The sequence below is a fragment of the Condylura cristata genome, unplaced genomic scaffold (assembly GCF_000260355.1).
Source record: "Condylura cristata isolate star-nosed mole 26May11 unplaced genomic scaffold, ConCri1.0 scaffold00018, whole genome shotgun sequence".
Taxonomy (NCBI): domain Eukaryota; kingdom Metazoa; phylum Chordata; class Mammalia; order Eulipotyphla; family Talpidae; genus Condylura; species Condylura cristata.
This window is the reverse complement of record NW_004567119.1, coordinates 24005014-24018944: the sequence shown is the minus strand read 5'-3', so window position 1 is coordinate 24018944 and position 13931 is coordinate 24005014. Positions and strand designations below refer to the sequence as shown.

The window sequence follows — 13931 nt, the reverse complement described above, 5'->3', positions numbered from 1 at the left end:
ATTAGGAATCCCTCAAAAACGTTTCTGTGTAAATGAGTGACAATTGATCCTTTGTATTCACGCTGTTTCTGCTTAAGAAAGGTTTCATAGGAATACTCACCGTCCAGATAGCCAGGAAGACCTGTGACTCTCAAGTGGGTGCTCCATAGATTTCTTTAATTAGTGAACAGTTAAATTTAAAAATACTTCAGTGGCTTTCTCTTGTTTTAAGAGACAGGCATGATGTGAGCCCAGAGAAGCTCTTTAACCATGCTCGTAGAGGCTGTGGCATTTTATTTTATCAGGGAAGAAAGGGAATAGTAGCCTCAGACCCCAAGGCACTTACCCAACAAAGCAACTATCTGTTCATATGGAAAAGTCAGGTTGGATTTGGGACCCTCTTTTGCTAGGGGAAGGGTCACTGGGAGCTCCTGCCACCTTTGAGTTTAGGAAGCAGTCCTTTGAATTTTATTTTCTGGTTTTATTGTCTGTTGCCATGAAGTTCACTGTGCGAAGAGCAACCTTTGCCTCCAAGTGTCTTTATCACCGGCGGATGTCTCCCAGTCACCGGCTCAGCATGCACACATGGAAATGCGTTGTGTGCCTACAGATTCATTCTTCCTTAAACAGAGCTGAGAGCCCTGCACCCTATTGTACCTGAGGAAACCCCGCACCCCCATGTGTGAGGGGTGGGGCATGGAAGGAGAAGCTTGGGGTAGGAGGCATGTCCCAGCCAGCCTGTGCCCTTTGCTCTCTTTTCGTCTGTGATTGCAAATGTTACTGGTCTGTACGAGATGGCTGCCCATACATTCTGGTCCCACTTTCTTAAAAAACATTATTAAGAAGGTGCATATAATGAAACCTCATGTATTATTAACCTAACCTTCCTATGAATGTACAAGGAATAGGCTTAATTCAACTAAAATTTATAGGCAATTTGTTAAAGCAGCAGTGCCCATTAGAAGGTACATTAGAGCCACATTGGTTTTAATATGCCATTCAATAACTTGAGCAGAGGTTAAAAATGCTGCTTAACCTCCATTAAGTATTTTAAAAATGCCTTAATTTAAAATTATTTGGACTGTGTGTACATATATGAATGTACACATACCCACACTCATAAATATAGCACTAAATATGTTTCCCGGTCTGTGTTTCCAGTGCTGGATGACCTCGTAACGCTCAGCAGCAGGCACTTAATCAGAGGCCAGGCCGAGAAAGGCAGGAAGGATGTCAAGGCGTCCCCAGCCAGTGACCCACCCTTGTCCTTGAGAACTAGAGGCAGAGAGGGTTTATCGAGGACTCTGCAGCTTCAGAATAAAATAACGGCTAATTTATAATGAAAACAGCTTCATGTGACATGTTTTGTGCTAATAGCGCCATTCCTCATGCTTCCCTCTGGTATTTACTTTTGGTTTTGTTTTATAATTCATCCAGACTATTAGAAAGTAAAATAAACTATCTTGTTTCATTAAGAAGCATATCATATTTGTTAAGTAATGAGCTCGTAAACCAGAATTGCATGCAAGACCCGCCAATGGAATTGGAATTAGATAGCCGATAGTCCCCATTAAAACCCAGTCCTTAGAGCTGAGACCTGACTCTGCCTGGTGTCCTACTGTGAAGTCACACAGCTCTTCAGAACTACACATGATTAACAGAGAGACCTGACTCCCAGAATAAGAGTCTTTTCCTTAAAAACAAAACAAAACAATAACAACAACAAAAAACACCAGGAATCATCATGGGAACTGTGGACAATAATTGTAAGCACTTCTGAAGGGAAAGGATATTGACCAACCATTGTTTAGAGACTATCACACTTTCATAGTCAACTGCCTAGCAATAAATGCTGGTAATAGATATTATTTATGAGTGTCTACCCTTTGCCTGTCCTTATAATAGGGTTCTATCTAAAAGATTCCAATTAGAACTATAATTTTATGATAGGACAGATATTACTAATCTCTCATAGTAGAGGAAATGTAATCTGATTAATAAAGATCTATTACAAATTGAGGTTCATCTGTCCCCAGATACTGCAACCTGACAGAATGAGACTTTTAGTAAATAACTCACAGTTTGTCATGTACAGTCATTCAACAGGTGAATATAGACGAACATAGGTACTGGTACAGGTGGAACTTTCCAGTCCCCAAGATAGTCGTCTCAACTCATAAAATCCCATTTGTTGTACACAATCCAAATAATGAGCATAAAGTAAAAGTTAACATCTGAAGCAACAGTAACCAAAAGAAGAGTTAGTTGGTTTAGAAACAGGATTATTTCCACTAAATCGGAAATATTTTTGAGCTGATCACAAAGGCACAGAAGAGATATGTTAGAGTATATACACTCATAATTATTGAAACAGAAAAATTGGAATAAATGATGAATATTTAACTGGGTCTTATAAATACACATCTTTATCTGTGATCACAGCTGTTGATATGGTTTATCTGCTGATGTGGTTATTAGAGTTTATTCTTAGAGAACATATTTTTAGAGCTCTTCCATGGATAGTTACTGAACTTAGAAAATTAGGTTTTCTTTAAAGCAGAGAAGTACTATAATGTTTCCTTAAATGAGCCTGTTGTGATATCCTTTGTTAGAAACACAGGAGCCCTGGTCTGGGGGTAACATTTTCTTTCTGAAGTTCTGTTTCACCTGTCTATATGGAATTATCTGCTGCTCAGTTCTGACCAATCATTCTCCTAACTCTCAGTTTCTGTTTGCCTTCTTCCTTTTCAGTGTTGAGATCCACACCTATTTGAAGGGAAATAGATAATCATCCATCACTCTTCCCATCCACCCATTCAGTCCCCCCCCCACCAAACCATTTTGTTTATGTATGTACTTCTTTCCCAGAAGCCTCTGTGGCATACATTGCCAGGCAGCAGAGACTATGGAGTATGAGATATACAATCACTTGTACATGAGGTCATTATGGTTCAGTAAGGAAAATGGACTCACCACGACTATGAGAAGTGCAGTATTAGAAATGTACAAAACAGTATAGCAGTTAAGGAAAGGGAGGATTGATTCTCTAAGGATAGGGGATGTACAGAACATAGTTCAGAATGTAGTTCCTGAACTGAGTCTTAAAAATAAATAGGAAGTGGCAAGGAACTCTAGGAGCATACAGCAGTGCAGAAAGATGGCACAGGAGCAGGGCCTTTAAAAGCTATCTAACTAATTGAAAAAGAGGTTTGAAATGTTTTTTAAGAGGAATTACACCTTGGGGTAAATAACATTACTATTTATGAGTTATTGATATTTGATGAGCTCGAATAATAATGGTTGCAGTGTGTTGTTTTATACAAAACCATCAACCGAAGGTACATGGTTACTGTTTGAGAGTAAGCATTGTCCATAAAATATCCATCTGAACATACTGATTTGTAAATCATCTCTATAATCTTGATGCTCTGTGTAGATGAGCTGCAAATTCCTCCTTGGACTCTTAGTATGTCCATTCTCTGGCTTAAGGTGAGAGTCATTTCTTCTAAATGGCTTATAATTAGAGCTTAGCCTCCTTTTCCAAGTAAGGCCTAGAGGTTAAACTTGTTTTCTTTCTCCATTTTAAGACCTTGGCAAAGCCTAGTTGTTCATGGTTCTCAGGAGGGACATTGCCAGTGAATGGGCTCTTCCTTTATGCTCAGGACAGGAACTGTGCTGTGCAAATAGCCACGACAGGAGATTACACAAGCTGCCTTGTTAATGACGTTGAATTCTAAGAACTCTGTAAGCCTTCTCCTAGATAAAGTGATGGCATTTTATGATACAGGTGACTTTTTGCTTTAGTTGCATAATACGTTGTTTTCCACCAGAGACTTGTCATGTTGGGGACCAGGAATTAGCTGAAATAAAACTGGAGGAAAATAATAAAGTTTAGTGTGCTGATCTGTGCTAGATATGTGTAAACTCTCAGAACCTCCTCATCTCAGGTAATGGCATTGTCCTAATGACGATGACTAAGAGTGTGGTTCAAAGTCCTTCATGGAAAGAAATCTCAAAATGATCCGTTCAAATGATACAGGTACAAACATGTGGAACATGAAGTGGAGTTAATGGTGAGAGAGCAGAAATGTATTGAGTTAAGACAAGAAATTAAGGTCAGTTATCTTTAAGCTACACTTAGGAGTTGAAGTTTAAGTAGGAGGGAAGGGGAAATGGTGTTTTCTATAGATGGAAGCCATAAAAGGAGAGGTAATGGTCTAGAATTAGACACATTCAGGTAAGGCAAGAGGTAATTGTTGAGCAGGAAGGCACCTGAGTCATCCTAATTAGAACTGCTTAAAAATAGGACAACTAAAATACTGGCGAGATTAACCTTTATACTCACGCTCCTGAGAGGAGGAAGGGAATTAACCCCAAGACGAATCCCAGTGCAGTCTCTTTCTTGAAGCCCTCTGGCAGCTCATGGCCCCCTTACAAGCTTCAACACAATTTTTGTTCTCCTCTGTGCATGGCTGATTCTACAATAGCATTCCTTATTCTCCAAATTTTGAACCACCCACTCTTCTCCAACAAAATGTCCCCCTATCTAATAAACCATTTCTTATGAAAAATCATCCCTAATTGTTCTAGAATTCTTTGCAGCTCGAAGCAACTGCAGTAAGTCCAAATTAATTGTAAGTAATTGTGCTAATGGGTAACTCATCCAAATTGGAGAGCTGTTAGTACCTTCATGATGCCATCATCATGAATGTGAGGACCTCGGAGCCTTCACAGGAAGAAAAAGACATAGAATCACAGCCACAGTGGTCTTGGATCCAAAAAGGAAGCCTGAGTTTTTTACTCTGATTGCATGATGAGTTAGGTACAGAAATAAATACAAATTGGCATGGCCATACCCTATTTCTAGAAATACCCACCAGGTGAATTGCTGGCAGTGAGTGCAAAGCAGCAAGGGGACAAAATCCAATTGTAAGCTCTGGTGAAACATAGCAGTATTTGTTAGTTCCTTTAAACTGAATGGCACAGTTTTGAACTGGTGCTTTTTGTATGCATGGAGCATAATCTTCATGTTGTGCTTTTTTGGAGGAATTTTTTTTCCAAGTTTATACATTTTTTAGTTTGTGTGTGTGTGTGTGTGTATACTGGAAACTGGGTGGTTTGATAGAATTCTGGTTTCCATGTCATCAGAACATTATCTCTCTTAGAGAAGATTGCACAGAAGGTTGGATGAAAATGGTTCATTTCTTTTACTTCTAGGTTTTTATATGTCTCCAGGCAATGCTACAAGCTTCCTGCCATGTTCATGCCATAGCACTGGGGCAGCACATCCTGTCTGCTGTAGCCTGACCAGCCAATGCCTTTGTCAAGATGCTTCCGTCACAGGGCAAAGTTGGGACCATTGTAAAGACTTTTACTTTGGATTTGGAAGGTAAATGTATATAGGAATCATTAGATATTTATATTTAATTATATTTGCAATTGCTTTTTGTTTATCAGTGATTTTTTTTTCAGGAGTAGGTTAGTATCTTCTGTAAAAATGTCTTTTGTCCTCTTTAATTTGTTGGTGTGCTTTGACTTTTTGATTTGTTAAACATGATGGCACTTGGAATATTTCTTAGAATTCAGAAGTAAAAGTTTCCATACATGCATAGATGTCACCAGTAGCAGAGCCTGGGAATATAGAACCAGAGTAAAATTATATTCCCTTTAAGAAGTTAACAATTTGAATATGGAAAAGTGAAGTCAAGAGTCTCCATAGAAGAAAACATATGTACAGGCACACACAGAGACACACAATGTGGGCTAGGCTAGCTAGTGAGTATCACATATACCTTATGCTACATGGCCTTTGAATCTATTGCTCAGTTATTAGTGTGCCAGAACTGTTTATGTTTACCTTATCTTTCTAGTGCAGTGTTGAAGAAAAACATGAGAAATACACCTGCATGTTCAGTGACATGGTTTTCTCCCAACAGGTGTAGTCCATTCTAAAAGCAAATCACCCATTTTTAAGTGTTAGCACTGTGCTTATTGTTCTACCTCTTATATAAATTTTGTACATTTGTAGGACTTTGCCTTCATGCATTTCTGTTCATTGCTGTGTTTTTTGAAGGTGTGAATTCTAGTGTCTTTGGTCTGGTGAGATTATAAATCTTGTCTACCTTTAGGACTACATCTGTGAATTCTTTACATCCCTGCCCTCAAGCATCTAGTATTGTATGTTGCATTTAACTGTCAAATTAGCTTCTGAAAAAGTGTGTGCATTTTAAATACAACTGCTGATTTGTAAAGGGTTTGAGATCCCATGGGCTCTTTTCAACTCATCTCCTTCTTGCTGTGTAACTTTTGTCCATTATATCATACATTGATTGCAGTGTGACAGCATATCAAAACACAATGCCAACTATTTCATTTGACTTTCCTATAAAATTCAAGTTGAGGGCCTTCCCTGGTGGCACAGCACTAAGAAGCTAAAGCCACCTCAGCATGAGTTCGATCCCTGCCCCAGAGGTGATCCACATGGCTGGCAGACCTCTCCTGTACTGCCCGCTGCTCCCCTCAGCAGTGGACTTCGTACATCTGCCTGTTCTTTTTCCTACTTTGTCTCTGGTGAATCGTCTCAGTGTTGTTTTCTTAAGTTCAGGCTAACCTTGTCTTAAATTCTTTAAGTTCATTTGTTCTCTCATTATCTGACTACCCCAGTGCCTACCCCAGTGTAACCTAGGGCCAAGAAGTGCCTATAAAGCAGTGTTTTATGTCAGCTCTCATTCTTCAGCAAGGCTGCTTAGCACTGGAAGTGCATTTGCTGGCTTAAAAGCTGGCTTGAAGTATTACTAGTGTCAACTGATGAAGAATAGAAAGAGGCAAAGAAATAAGTAGAAACTACATCATTTGAAGATTCTGAGGTTAAACTCAAGAAGCAGGATTCACTCAGGTAAACTTGATTAGTGAAGGGTGGAGTCTAGGAGATAAAGCCAAAGTGTGAGAAACTAGGTAGAATTTTGAAGAGTTGAGAGATGCAGAGTAATTGTGAGTTCAAAGTAAAAATGTTAATGATGTTTTATATAAATATAATAATCTTTATCTATTAGTAGACTCATGTTTCTATTAAGTAAGGTAAGGAGCAGTCTTTCAAAAATTACAGATTTCCTTTGAAAAGGATAACACCTTCCCTCCATCTTCATTGTTTGTGTCTTCATTTGCCACGTCATTTTCCATTGAGAACCTTATTGGAGGGATGCTAGTTTATCCTCTCTCATCACTCATTCAATTCCTGTTCCAGCATCTCATGCCCATGACCAGCTTGGCTTACTGGGTCACTTGGAAATGGTCTCCTTCTGAATTCTGCCAAGTCCCAGACACACCACTCTTAGGAACAGCTCATCTTTCATGTTTTTATGTCCAACCCTTGCATAATGTTCTCCTAACTTCCAACAAATGTATAGCCATTGGGGCTTCCCTGGTAGCTTAGGGGTTAAGTCTCAGTCCTATCAAACTATAACCACTATAGGACGAGTTTGAGCCTAGACCAGGGAGCTGAGCCACATGGAACAGCAGACTTCTGTCTCGCCTGCTGCTCCCCTGAACAGTGTATTTCAGTAAATCTGTCTGTTCTGCTCTGTCTCTAGTGAATCCTCTCACCTCCCACACCTCTGGCCTATATCCCAGTTATCCTATGCATAAATAAATAAAAATGCATCTTTTACAAAATGTAGCTGTTTCTACTACCCAGGCATCTTTTAGTGAACCTCATTACTAACTCCCCTGCCTTTCTGTCCTAGTCTAGGCTAAAACCACCTCATTCTAACTCCTGAGTAACCTGTCACTGTCATCTTTTCTCCTTTCTACTGTACCTGACTGCTTCTGCCCTTGGCCTTTGAGTATTGAAGGCCATGCGCCTGTGCTCACTTACTGCCCATCCCTTTTCTTTCTCTTCCCCTTTAACCAGTGTAGGTCTAGTCAGTTATCTACTCTTGCCCCTATAGTTAATCTAGCCATCTGTCTAATAGAAAAATAGAGAAAACAAGACGAAATTGCCTTCAGATTATTTTTTCCCCATGCCAAAGGGTGATTTGGAATTGGTGGCATACAAAATGTTTAAAGGTTCATTGAAAGATAAAAGTAAAATTAATTTGTGACAGCATCTTATGACTCATGATTTTTCAGTGTGTTGATCATCCTTCTGTGCTTCTTATTAAAAAAAAAAAAAAATTCCATTTGGTCCAAGATCCTACCTTGCTGATTCGTTCTGTGTCTGAGTCTGGGTCTGTGTCTGTCTGTCTGTCTGTCTGTCTGTCTGTCTGTCTGTCTGTCTGTCTCTCTCTCACTGGTGGTTATTCCTCTTTAATCTGCTTCTTTAACCTGTATATCTATGAATAAGATTTCAGCCACTTCATACAGGTTAACCATTCTCAAATTTATAATTTTCTGCTCAGTTCCCTTCATGGGTTCCAGGCTAGTTGCTAGCTGTCTCTGTGAGTTATGAATCTGAAAGTCCCCAGACATCTCGTCACAGCAAATGCAACTAATTCTCCTATACCTTACTTTCTTTCCCTCTTCCCAAAATAAAAAGTAATGTTATGTCATGATCCTCTTGATGAAAAGAATCATGAAAATAACCATTCAAGTCCACACCCCTCATATGTGATTGGACTCAAGGCCTCCTTAGATTGGGCAGCACTGACTATATTTTGAGAACTGCTACTGGACAGAGCTATTGAAAGTGAGAGCCGCCATATATAATGCAGTGTCTCTGAAGTGAAAAGAAGAAATAAAGCTTTCCATGACCACATGAGGCTCAAGGAAGTGAGCAGGAATTTTCCCCTGCAAAATCAGTCATGTGGAGTGCCCGTGCTTTGTGTTGACCCTTCTATTCCACTGATGAATTCTGCTGTCGCTTTTCACGTTAACATTGACAATCATTAAAGAAGAAATCTGCCAGTACAGAAGGTCATAGAGGAAGATAGTGCAAAATGTGATGATGAGAATTGCTTGAGTTTATACTTCCGCTCATCATTGAGAAGAGATAAAAGTGGGTTCTACCCTTTTTATGTTTTCCATTTCTTTCCTAAATGATATTAAAATCTTTTAGTTGACTTTCTGTATTTCTGGATAGCTACTAACATTGACTATTTTGAAATGTGTCCAGAGATGACCAAAACATACGGGATTTTATTCTATACCAGGATTTTTTGTATATATATTATACACACACACACACACACACACACACACACACATATATATATTTCTTTGTAGAAATCACCTTTACAAAATAACCAGCCATTCAGTTCCTCCTTAAAAACAAACTAAAAAGGACTCATTGCCCTGGGATGTGACTCATTCTTGTTTTACATACTAACTCTTAGGAAAACAGAGATCTGTTCTTCACACTGAGCAGAAATGTCATTCCCACAATGTTCTTGCTTAGTTCCATGTCTACCTCCTGGCTCCACAGAGAGTGAATGTCATTTCTCGTCTACCTGAATGTACTTTAAGAATTCGGATCTCCTATCACACCTCAAAATATTGTATTATACTAATGAGGAAATTATGAATGTGGTACAGGGTTTCCTCTGGATCTGAACGTGGTGCTATTGTTCACACAGAGAATCTCCTAGAGTCATATTTTCTTTAAATATTTGGTCTGGGTTATGACATGTGAGGCATAATCTGCACTCTCTCAGATTAGGTAAAAAGGGTAAGGGTGCCAGACATGGAAGTTTGCAAAGCAAACTCTCCTCCATGTGACGGGGTTGTCACTTGCCAGAAGCTGAAGGCCACAGTCACCTGAATGTCCTGGAATAACTACGCGTTCAGTTCATGAGTCCTTGATTCAGACTGGGAAGCCTCACCAGAGTGTGCCCTGAAGTTGTTAATCCTTCCTTTCAAGATGAGACAATGCCACCTCACTTCCTCTCTAAGAAGCCCTGTGAGACTGGTCTTCAGCTCATGCAAAGAGTATCTCCAAAGCTCTCTCATATCATTCTAATTCTGCTTGCAAGGAAAGCAGTGCTGTTAGTAGGCTGGGAAGGAAACTACGCCCCTCGAGGAGCCCACACTTCCACTGCAGAAATGAAGTGTAATCTTTTTTTTTTTTTAATATTTATTCATACAGAACTGGGGTACAGGCCAGAGATGCAGAGGGAGGGTGAGAGGATTCACCAGAGACAGAGCGGGGAGCAGAACAGGCAGATCGATGAAAAACACTGCTCAGGGAAGCAGCAGGCGGGCCAGGAGAGGTCTGCCTCACCATGTGGATCTCCTCTGGGGCAGGCAGTGATCGAACTCATGTGGCAGAAGTGGCTGAAACTTCTTAGTGCAGTACTTTAACCCGCTGTGCCATCAAGGAGGGCCCTGAAGTGTAATCTTAACCAGGAAAAAACAACCCCTCTGAAAAGGACTTAAGGGTTCCTGGAAACTTGCACCAATGGAAGAAACAAGAACTCTTCAGGCAAGAGAGAGTCAAGGTCAGCAGTGAAGAACAGGATCCTGTCCCTGGCAGGGAAGAGGGGTGTAACCAGGGCGTATCATGACCAAACACAAAGTTTCAGAAGAACACAATGATCGTGGGAGATAAAGGTGATAAGTTATCTGCAGTGTTCTAAGTCATGCATGTATTTATTCAACCATATTGAATGCTTTCTGGGTGCTGCTTTTTGTCTTCAGCAACCAATGGAGGAAAACCTGTTGTCTAATTTCTCTAGTTTTATTTGAAATCTGTTTTTCAAATAATCAGAAATAATTTTTGTCTAAAATCAATTTAAGTTCCCTTCCTCCTTTGACTTTAATCTTGAGTAGTGCCCCCGTTCCTATCTGTCTGTGAATTTTTTAAAAAAAAAATTATTTACTTAAGCATATAGATGTTGGGGCACAGGCCAGAGGTGCAGGGGTGGCGAGAGGACCCACCAGAAACAGAGTGGGGAGCAGAACAGGCCAACTGATGAAGTAGACTGCTGAGGGGAGCAGCAGACAGGTCAGGCGAGGTCAGCTGTGCCATGTTGGTCACCTCCGGGCTGGGGATCGAACTCATGGTAAAGTGGCTTTAGCTTCTTAGTGCTGTGCTTTAACCTGCTGTGCCACCAGGGAGGACCCCCTGTCTGTGAATTTTAAAACTGGGAGCAACTCCATGTCCTTCTTTCCTTATTTTAATTTGTCTGCCCTATCTCTTTATTAATAAAATATATCCCCCAAGACATCCCTGAAACCAAGGCCATGGAGTGTTCTGCCTACATTTTTCTCTATGTATTTCATGGTTTCTCTTATCCAGGTAAGTTTTGAATCCATTGTGACTCAGTTTTTGTGTGTGGTCTGCATGTGATTTTCCCAATTTTCCCATCTGTTTGCCTTTCTAGCTTTATCATCCTTTCCCAGCTATAGCTGAACATGTAAATTACTTATTAATTCACACCCTATCCTGTGTGTCTTTTCTTTCTATTGTCCCCCTGACCTGATCCCATAAAGGGTCCACACCTGTCGTTCTCAGTGTTCTTCCCATTTTTATTTTGCACCAGACTGTGAGTAGCCTGAGGACAGGGGCAACTCTACCTTGGTCAACTTTATGTCTTTAGTGTTTATTCCAGAACTGGAGTATAATTTGCCCTCTATGAGTGTAGCATATGTCAACTAATTAAATCAGCTTGACGGCACCCATGAATTGATGTTCAAGGCACAAGAGAGATGACCAGAGAGAATGCCTCTCTGTGGTCGCCTGTATCCTGGGGCTCACTCCCAGCCACCTTTCATAACTCCCCCACAGATGATGAAGTTTCTGATAATGAAATGGACTCCTGAAACACGCACTTTTCATGAATAGTGATGTTTCTGCAATACTAATAAGTAGAAAATGCTTTCTCTTACTGTTTGCACAACTGGAAGAAACTCCCTAGGAAGGAAAATGTATGAGATTTATGATTTAAGAGACAGGGGCCAATTAACTCCTTTCTCATTGTCTCCAGCAATCACTAAGTTCCAGCAAGATACAAACAGAACTAGAGTGGCCGAGGGAGCGGCGCCGTCCTCCTGTTCACTATAATGAACTGGTCAATAAACATCACAAATTGTTTATCTGTATAAACCTTGACAGATTACTCTTTATGAAATCCATTTAGCAAGTGAGGTTTTCCCATAAGGATGAAAAATGAAGATTTTAAACAGATTGCGGGAGAAGCTCTGGCTGTACCAGGAGAGTCAGTGTAATAAAGGTTTCTTTATATTAATATTACAAAAACCATTTATCCTGACAAAATCAATATCACAATTCATCTTAGTTTGGTGTTTCTCTATCTAAACTTAAAATGTCTTTTTCTTTATTATGTATAATTTTGTTTTAATAAATGTGAAATATATTTCATTTGGGAGGTGCTCTGGAGGAGAGGGATAACTTATAAAATGACATCAGACTTGTAGCTTATTTGCTAAAGAGTCTTGGAAATGCTTAAGATCATATTTGAGTAGCTGAGAACTTGACAGGAATCATTTTACTTAAGCCTTAATTGCAAAGTTATCCCCCGACTCCCTTGAGCTATCAAGGAATAAACAAACTGGAATATTCAAAAAGTCTCCAATAAACTTCATTCAGATAAGATTCTCTCTCACTGAACCCCAGCAATTATAATAAGTCAGATAAGTTGAATATAATAGTGGCTGGGATAAGGGACTATACGATCATAAATAGTCACATTTAATTACTCAAAACATCATATGCTTTCCTAAGAAGCAATTTATCTATTCCATTTAGAATGGGAACTTAATATCCCATGGATACTGACAGAGCTGACTTGGAGTTAAGTGTGTAGCAGTTAGATGGAAGAAAATAGAGCTACATTAAAGGAAAGAAATTATGTCATACATTGGAAACTATTACTCTAAATGCACTGCATGTAAAATAAGTGGGGTAGTCTCAGGAGTGAGTGGTAATGAAAACTAAAATACTCAAGAGATGTTTATTCTTGAGTGATATGGTGAGGTATAGATACACACTGGGAAAAATTTGTCTCTTATTGTTTATATTTACTAATATGGCATTAAAAGCCTACAAACAATATACTCTAGTAGCATATAATGCAGTTAAGAGCAAATCAAATATTTTGTTGCTTCTGTAATTCTCATTTAACTTCAATGCTTAATTGTCTTCAGTTCTGATACTGAAGTTGACTAAACAAAGCATCTATATGGAATAGAGTTCTGATGCAAGGTCTGTCCATAAAGAATCTGATATAGTTGCCTGCAGGGGGAAAATGTCCTTTTATCATGACATAAAAAGGGCAAACTACAGCATAGTGGTTTTCCAGAAAAACTGTATTTTATTCCCGAGGTGATATTAGTCCATAAAACAAATTTGCAGCTTATTTAGCGGCTTTAGCTTTTATCAAGCTCTTTAAGGGTGTGGAGTGATTACCCCAGAGATCACACTGCAGAAGTGGCAGGGGTCTGGAGCCCTCTCTTGTCAGCATCTGCATTAGCAAATCTAGGTGGACACATTGAATGTTGTTTGAAATGTGTCACATAAAAGATCCTGTTTAAAGGTAAGTGGTCTTCCTACAGGTGCTGGTTTTTACTTCCTTGATGCTTTTAGTGCCAAAGCAAAATGCCAAGCCTGACTTTAAAAACAATGTTGGTTCTACAGAAATTTCAGTTGTAGTGAGTTATCTTTTTATGTTTAAATTATTAGTATCTTCTTATAGAAGTCAGAATAATGCTGTATTTTGGAACCACTCTGGATGGATTTGTTTAGAACATAAAATAGAATGTCAAAACATTGACAACATTTGAGCATGTCATTTTTCAAACTGTTTCCTTTTTGGAATTTAGTTTTTATAAAACCCAATCTAGGATTTCAGGATTTAAGACTTCTCGTTCTCAACTTTTTTTTTTTTTTTTAAGATTTATTTATTTGTACAGAACTGGGGTACAGGCCAGAGATGCGGAGGGTGAGAGGATTCACCAGAGACAGAGTGGGGTGCAGAACAGGCAGATCGACGAAGTACACT

The 13931-nt window shown here is 39.4% G+C and overlaps 1 protein-coding gene across 1 annotated transcript in view; it reads left to right on the top strand.

Annotated features, from left to right (window-relative positions):
- USH2A (Usher syndrome 2A (autosomal recessive, mild)) overlaps nucleotides 1-13931 on the top strand; it is a 589735-nt gene that overhangs the window by 115500 nt on the left and 460304 nt on the right. The window contains 1 exon segment of the mRNA XM_004685238.1: nucleotides 5197-5368. Coding sequence (XP_004685295.1) covers nucleotides 5197-5368 — 172 coding nt within the window.